This window comes from Prinia subflava, chromosome 5 (genome assembly GCF_021018805.1).
Source record: "Prinia subflava isolate CZ2003 ecotype Zambia chromosome 5, Cam_Psub_1.2, whole genome shotgun sequence".
Taxonomy (NCBI): domain Eukaryota; kingdom Metazoa; phylum Chordata; class Aves; order Passeriformes; family Cisticolidae; genus Prinia; species Prinia subflava.
In genome coordinates this window covers 1391930-1400097 of record NC_086251.1, presented here as the reverse complement: position 1 = coordinate 1400097, position 8168 = coordinate 1391930, and the positions used below count along the sequence as shown (strand labels likewise).

The window sequence follows — 8168 nt, the reverse complement described above, 5'->3', positions numbered from 1 at the left end:
AATGGGTGATGCCAGAGGAGGAAACTTTATCCAGAGTCCTCTGTGACATCTCAAGCTACTCCGTCTATTTTTCTTATTTTTCTTATTTCTCTGTATTTTTTTCTGTATTTTTCTGCATTTTTCTGTATTTTTCTGTATTTTCCATATTTTTCTGTATTTTCCCATATTTTTCTGTGGATAGGACACATGCAGCACCAGTACTCCAGGTCCTATGAGCCTGCAAAGCTACTGCCCTGAAATCTCACCTTCCTTACAGCCAAGCCTTAGGATTTCTCTCCATTCTGAAAATTGTAATTGATAAAATTTCATCCCCAAGGCTGAAAAAAGTTTTTAGCCCTGGTGACAACTTTTTGTTATAATTTTGGCAGTGATAAATTTGTGTTTGTTCTTTTTAGAACATTGTAAACAAAAAAGTTAATTATGAGAAATTATTATGTCTGCCTGCCTATTTGTTCTGCCTCTATTCATAGCAGCATTAAATGAGCTGCAGCTATACTTGTGCAGTTATAAAAACTCCACCTGTGCCACGTACTTATAGAGCCTGTACTAGTTTGGAGTGAAAATGCCCTTGTTCAGAGGCACGGCACTGGACATTCCCAGCTCATCCATTGCCTTCCCCTTTCCAGGAACAGGAAAAAAAAGCATCACTTGGTGGAAATGAAGTCTGTATGGTGAGGTCTGGATTTCTGTTTTGTACGGTCCTTACTGAGCTGGACAAACTCCCTTTGCTGTCAGGGTGTGGAAAACCAAACTTGAGCATTGTCTCTCCCATTCTGAATCCTTTCCTAATCGTAGAGAAAGGGGTAAAGCTGCAAACACGGGAATGGGACATGAGGTGTGCACGTGTGCAAGAGTGCCTGTGTGGGTATTTATAAATAAAAGCTGTGCAAAGAATTGCAGAGTCATTAGGGTTCAAAAAGACCTCCAAGATGATCAGGTCCAACCTTTGACCAGACACCACCACGTGCTCTAAACCACATCAGAAAATGCTACATCTACTAATTTTTTGGACGCTTCCAGGGACAGTGACTCCACCTCTTCCCTTGGGAGCTTTGACCCCAAGTATATTTTCTTCAAGTATATTTTATTCAAGTATGTTTTCTTCTTCCAGGGAAGAAATGTTTCCTAATCTCACCATGTCATGTCACTCAGCACTTCAGATTTCAATGCATTTGTATTGAGTGTGAACACTATTTTTAAAAAGACCCAGTCCCAAACTCATTGGATTTCTTGCATCGGCGCTGTCACACTTCACAGAGAGCCCAAAGCAGGCAATCAGGTTTGTTTGTAATGCTAACAACGAGCAACATAAACCCTGCAGCTGGTTTCTGTGCCTGAGCATTAATTTTGGATGCTGCCATTGTTAATAACCGGGGAAAGAACACCAGTGAGAGCAGCAGCATGTGGCAGATGCAAGGGTGAGTATCTGTTACCGAGCTGGAGCTGGGCTTTCCTGGACCACTTCCAGCTTTGGCAGAGGGAACTTTAGCTGAGTAAGAAATCCAGGCTGTCAGTCCTGGAGTAGCTGGCAAAAGTGCAAAGGCTCCCCAGGCTTTGGGAAAGTGAAATAGCATTTTTTTCCCCCCTTCCTTTCCTTGCAGGATGCATTCTGTTATAAAGAGTTTAAAAAAATCAACACCAGGGTGTCATGCATTGTAAACGTTTATCATTTATTATGCATTTAAGTGTGCACAGCACATACACCACAGTCTTGAACAGCACCTGTATAAAACTACAGACAGATTCTGGTAAATGGTGAAAGCTCATACCATGTAACATTGTTATCAAGGTTGCATCACAATATTTAAAAGTTACAACAACTACCTCCGAACGTATCTTGTGTGAGGCGGTTGGTTGTGGATTTAATGAAGTGAAAAGTGGCAAAGAAGAGCCACTCCCAGAGAGAGACCTTTGTGGTCTGATTTTGCTATCTGAAATCTGGAACAAAATCATCAGTTGTCAGAGGTAGTGGTGATAAATACACAACGATTACTCACATACAGAAAACACAGAAAATTCCCAATTTTAGAGAAAAAAAAATTAAAATCCTTAGGTGTGACATTTCCTTTTCCCTAATTATTTTTGCTATGAGGGCAGCTGCCTTAAGGTCTGGTCCTGGTCTGCTGTGATCTTACTGAACTTTGGTGAGTAGAGTTTCTCTTCAAGATCATGTGTAAGTAGAGGATACAGGCAGGTCTAAACCATTACAAAGGAGCAAAGGCTTTTGTGTAGGAATGTAAAGAGGAAAAGAAAAAAAGAGAGCTGAATCAAAGATTTGTGTGTAGTGGGAAATAAATAGTTTAGATTGGAAGATGGTCTGTAAACGTCCTCTAAGTCATCAAACATTGTGGTTAGTCCTGGTTCCCAGTTAACATATTGATGCCCCAAAGATGAAGTACCTTTAAAAAAAAATTTTAAAAAGGGAAAAAGGAAAAAAAAAAGCACATGAATCCTTTTAGCGATTCCCCCATAATCAAACCTATCTCTTCCTTTATCACGTTAGAGACATGAGTTACACTTGCAAAATATATAAGGAAAAATATAGGGTTACTTGATGACGATATAGTACTGCAGCCTGACAGCTGCCTGCGAATATTTTCACCATGATCACCCTTACTAAAAGTAAACCACTGGGTAAAGATAGCCCAAACGTGACAAGGCTCAAATAGGATGCAACCGACTCTATCCTGAATACTTTTGGCTACATATGGAAAAAAGAGAGATTTGGGATTACGGTTGTTCCCCCAGGCCCTCCTCCAGAGCTTTAAGCCCAAGCAGGAAGGCAGGTACCTTCCTCCCGTGCAGAATTTGTTAGGAGACTGGCTTTGAGAGTTAGTGAGGTAGAAATTAATCAGCTTCGTCAGGGAATGAGACAGAAAAAAAAAAAAAAAAAAAAAAGAAAAGCAGCATATTTCTCCTTCCAAATACTGCAGCAAAAATAATAAATAGTACAAATCAACCTGAATTCCTCATCATCAATCTAAATTCTTTCCGTGGAGCTTGTGTTTGCTACAAACCAGCAGATGCTTTTCCCCTGTGGAGAACTTAGGAGCGTTGTAGAGCTCCCCACACTTTGAGAAATGAATGGAGTCTCCAAGTGAGAAGGGGAATTTGATTTGAGTGGAGCAGAGCTGGTTCACTGTAGCGTTTGCTGGGGGACGGACAGACACGTTATTTTTTAGCCTCATGCCAAGCAATTGTACCTAATAAAAGCTCCCACTAAGGGCCACGGTTGATCTGAAGAGCAAACCCCATCTGAAGAGCCCACAGAGGTGTTTCTCCTCCCTTCACAGGAGATGGGCTGCAGGGCAGCTCAGCGCTGGCAGCTCTAAAAACAGATCTGCGGGGTGGCCGTGCCGCTCCGCGCTCCCGTGCCGGGGAAACCGATCCCGTGGCAGGGAAATAGCAAAGGGGATCAGGCATGGTGTGTGCGGCTCCAGGCTGGCATCCCAGCCAGGCACCCCCTGCTCCCGGGCCAGGAGCCGCGCTGGCAGCCGGCGGCGCTTCGGGGAACGCGCAGGGGGGACCAAGCCACCATAAACCCAAACAAACAAACAAAATAACAAACAAACAAACTGACACCGTACAACAACAGACACCGAGCAACACACAAACAGTGCAAAACGTTGGGAGACAGGAGCTGGATGTCACCTGGCTTAGGACATGGGGTAGCAGCACACCTGTGGTAACTCTGAATTAGATAAACCACGAAGCAGAAGACTCCTACTGTTGCACCATGAAATGAAAGAGCTTGGGTTGGAGGTTTGTTTTGTTCTCAGAAATTAAAAAAAAAAAAAAAGTAACTATAAATAAATTTTGTGACAATATATACAGACTTAAATAATTAACTTAAATATCTTACACCTGCTCTTGCATAAAACTCTCCAGTAAAAGTGCACCATGTTTCTTTTCCCCAAAGGTGTTCTGCATCTTCCCTTGTGCTGAGGTAGGTCTGAAGGGAGATGTCTCAGATTCTAGGAAGAAAATGTGTCACTGTCATTGTGGGAGATACTTTATTGCCTTTCTTTGTTCTTCCATTTTTGCTCAGGGCTATGTACATCCCGGGATAAATCCTGGATTCGTAAGCATTGTAGTTGTTTGGCAGGAGAATCTCTTTGAATTTGCACTCATCATTGAAATGGGCCTGAAATGAAAAGGAAAGAATGAGAGGGAAGGAATTTTAAACATTAGGTGTGGAAATATTCTTGCTACCAGGTGTAGAAGGTGTGTTGTGGACAGAGGTGCAGGTGAGCCCCCTCCACTTAGCAATCTTTTGAAGTGGCTTCTGAAGCTTCAAACAGGACTCAGGAACCAGAGGATCAATTAGGGATGCTGTGCCAGGCACACCTGAAGGTGGGAAGGACACCCAAAGGAGGGACAGAGCCACCTGAACAGAGCTGAGGTGGGTAAGGCCCAAGCCCAGTTCTGAGCTCCTGCTCCTTGAATTGCTCCTGCTTGTCCCACCAGCAATAAACTGCCTGAGAGGCTTCAGGAAATTCAGAATACTGGCACTTTCTCATGTTGCTTGAGGAGAAAGAGGCATTTTAAAGCCACTCATCATGAACAGTACTTTTTGCTTCTTTAGATTTAAAATCAAATGAAGGGTTTGGATAATTTGGGTTAATGGATCAGGAAAACTGATCTGACTGCAGGCAACCTTTCAGGGATGTGGTTTCATTTGCAAGTATGTCCCTCACAAAGAGGGACAGGTCTTGCAAGTGTCTTATCTGGAAAGGAATAAATGAACACGTCTCTTGTTGTTGGGCAAAACCTAGGGCTTGTGAGAGAGGTCTCAGCCTGCCAAGCTGAACACTGCACTGGGGATTATTTTACCCAGTACACCAAGGCAGCAGTATCCCTAAAAAAGGATGCATTTTGGTGACTGATTCTGTCCAGCTTTTACAGAAATCAAAACCCTCTGTAACAGGACCAATGCCCCAGAAAATAATTCTGGATTCCTCATGCCTTCATGTGAAAATGCCCCAGTTAACTCCGACATTGTTTGGCTCTTTCTCAGCCCAAGTTTCTTCACTTGAGCAACACAACATAGAAAATTCATGGGTGAGGAAGGAGAGCCAGGAACATGAGTTTAAAACTATGCTGATCACAGTCACTTGTACAGAGCTGAACTCAAAAGCAGGAGGACAGCTCAGCATGGGCAAAGATGCACCCTGTTATTGTCCACCTCAAGGGTATTTTTCAAGGTGTCTCTATCTTTCCCAAAGATCCCATGTAAAAGAAGATCTGTATTGTCTCCTAATGGATCTTCCTTCTCATAAAACAGAAAAAAAGAAAACTGCCACAGGAACTGTCTGTTCAAGAGCATTAACAGAGAGTGATCAGTAGGTCACTGATCCATCACACCATAAAGGGTCACTTGTGGGGGCCTGGCTGACCACAAGTTCAGGTGCCCTCTGAGAGACGGAGTGAGTGACTGCCACACCTGCCTAAGGCTGTTTGTACTTAGATATAACAAATATCTGGGCTAAGCCAGGCTTGTGGTCTTGCCACACACATGACTGATCTGTTGGTCTGTGAGGGTGGCAAGATGTGCAGCCGTGGCTGGGTGACAACAGTTCTTATGGGAGAACCAAGCAAGTGTGATGCAGAAGAGAGGGATTTGCTCCAAGGCCTCAGCAAGCAGCATAACTGGGCAGCACACCTTCTGCTGGCAGGGCAGGAAGGGCTGCTCTGTGCTGCCTGACCCAGGAGGGGGCAAGGATGGGGCTTGGGCAGCTTTTAGCACCTTGCACACATCTCACCCCAGCTGACCACGGTCCCCTCCCCAGGCACACACTCAGTGGCTACTCACAGATCCATAGAGTTTGCCTTTGCTGTTCATGGCCACAAAGAGTCCACTTCTGACACCAAATATGCTCACCACGCCTCTTTCCACAGGAGAAATTTCCAGCAGACCTGCACAGGAGACGTGGAAATCAGGGGGACAAAAGGGTGTGCCCTGGAATGTGTGGTGACAGTCCCACAGGCTGCCACCCCCAGTGTAGATCCCCACATCCCAGCAGAGGGGATTCTGTGGGCACCCCACAGAACCCCAGCCTCATACTCCACGTGCTGCCCTATGCCCCATGCTGGGATCTCTTCTTTTAGCTAGGTATCTATTTTTATTTTGCCCCCAGGCATCCTTTTGTGTAGACAAGGTTAAAATAAGCCAGAGCGTGCTTAGGGCAAATGAAACATTTGTCATCATGCAGCTTATAGCCCCGTTCCTGGATCTTATTGTTTCAGTTGGATCTCAGAGTCGTGGGGCCACGGGGTTAAGTCCCCGGCAGATGCTTCTCAAGTCTGGGGGAGAGCTGGGCTCGCCCCGGCCCCTGCTCGGAGTGGGCGGCCCACGGCACCGCGGATCCTCCAGATGTTGAGGCAACCCCGACACCCGACGCCTGACGGCGGCGAGGGGACAACGCGGCGCTCAGCAGCGCCGACGAGCCCCTCCCGAACGCCCGAGGAGCTGCTCCGGAGCTCCCGATGGGGTCCGTGGCCGCCCCGCTACCCGGGGCTCCCGCCGCCCCCGGGGGAGCCGAGGGGCGCAGCCCCGCGGTGCTGCCGGCGGCCGGGCTTTCGAGGGAAGCTCGAGGTCTGCCATGCACCCCCCTCCCTTCGGGACGTGCCGCTCCCCGGGGCAGCTCAGCTCCGCTCCCCCAGAACTGCCCTCCGGCCGTGCCCGGGCGCGGAGCGTCTAACCCGCCCCGCCGCGGGGGCTGTGCCGCGCTTACTGTATCGGTTCTCGCTGTGGATGCCGTCGATGCGGCCGTCGGGCAGGACCTGGATGTGGAAGCCGATGCCCACGTTGCAGTAGAGGCGCCGCAGCCGCTTGATGCCCAGGAGGTAGTCGCCGTCGCGGGCGGCGTCGCGGCGCTCAGCCGGGAGGCGAGCGACGGAGCGGGCGAAGAGAGCCGCGTCCCAGCGGCGCTGGCGGGGCCCGGCCGGGAGGCGGCCCGGGGGCGACCGGCCCCGCACCGCCCCTGGCCACAGCAGCCCCAGGAGCAGCGCCGGCAGCAGCGCCGCGGGGAGAGGCATCCCGGCTTAGGGGCGGGTAGCCACGGGCCGGCCGCCGGTCGCTCCGAAAAGACGCTGTCCACCCAGCTCCCACTTTATGCTGAGGTCAAAGAAGGGGAGGAAAAAAATAAAACCAACAAAAAGCCAAACAGAAGAAAAAAAAAAAAAAAGAGAAAAAAGAAAACCAGAAAGCAAAGCGGAGACGGAGGGAGGGAGCTTAGTGCTCAGTCCCCCAAGGATCTGTGGTTTCCCTGGGCTGGCTGCATGGAGAGGAAATCCCGGGAGCAAGAGCTTCTGAACTTGATCTCAACTCCAGGAGTCTTGTCTGAAGTGCTGATCTTCTTCTATAGCTGCTCAGCCATAGCGCTTTAGCCCTAGCCACGATATTTATATATCCATGTGCGTTGGTACCTATTACATCACCACCTACTGCTGTCTGCTGCAGCCCTCCGGCTTAGCTGAAAGTCAAATTATCACCCCTAGATGCTTAACAGCTCTGAAGCGTCTTGAAGGGAGAGGGTGAGCAGCACTGGTGCTAAACAAGAGGGACAGCACAAACTTTTGAAAAGAAAAGGTCATATTTTGCGTTCATCACAGCAACTTCTCTTTCTTTTCTTTTCTTTTCTTTTCTTTTCTTTTCTTTTCTTTTCTTTTCTTTTCTTTTCTTTTCTTTTCTTTTCTTTTCTTTTCTTTTCTTTTCTTTTCTTTTCTTTTCTTTCTTTCTTTCTTTCTTTCTTTCTTTCTTTCTTTCTTTCTTTCTTTCTTTCTTTCTTTCTTTCTTTCTTTCTTTCTTTCTTTCTTTCTTTCTTTCTTTCTTTCTTTCTTTCTTTCTCTCTTTCCTCTGTTTCTCTCTTTCTCCCTTTCCTTCTCTTTCTCTCTTTTCCTCTCTTTCCCTCTTTTTCTTCTTTTCCCTTTGTATCCCCTTTCTTTATATTTTTTCCCTTTCTCAAATGCCTGCAAATGCTAATGCAAGACACAAAAATCAAAGAACGCCCAGCACACTTTCACCCCAGCACAATGTATGACTATGTAAATCTGTGGAATTTCAGCTTTTTGCTGTGTCCAAGCGACATGGTTTACAGTTTGCTGGATGCAGGAAAAAAAATCCCTTCATTAAAAGCCAAAATAGTTGTTGAATGGGAGGTTTTAGA

General features: G+C 46.9%; 1 protein-coding gene across 1 annotated transcript; it reads right to left on the bottom strand.

Moving 5' to 3' along the window:
* Positions 1–1310: 1310 nt before the first annotated feature.
* On the bottom strand, positions 1311–7632 carry FGF4 (fibroblast growth factor 4). The gene is made up of 3 exons (XM_063397530.1): positions 6735–7632; positions 5813–5916; positions 1311–4144 (listed from the first exon to the last, which is right to left on the bottom strand). Exons 1-3 carry the CDS (start codon positions 7036–7038, stop codon positions 3968–3970), a joined length of 585 nt encoding a protein of 194 aa, XP_063253600.1. The 5' UTR covers positions 7039–7632; the 3' UTR covers positions 1311–3967.
* Positions 7633–8168: the final 536 nt, after the last annotated feature.

What these genes read in the sequence shown, in the direction of transcription:
- FGF4 (XM_063397530.1), bottom strand. Translation starts at nt 7,038, where the DNA reads ATGCCTCTCCCCGCGGCGCTGCTGCCGGCGCTGCTCCTGGGGCTGCTG. An exon ending in CCACAGCGAGAACCGATACA is followed by an intron (nt 5,917 to 6,734) that starts GTAAGCGCGGCA and finishes TCTCCTGTGCAG; the next exon opens with GTCTGCTGGAAATTTCTCCT. An exon ending in AAGGCAAACTCTATGGATCT is followed by an intron (nt 4,145 to 5,812) that starts GTGAGTAGCCAC and finishes TTTTCATTTCAG; the next exon opens with GCCCATTTCAATGATGAGTG.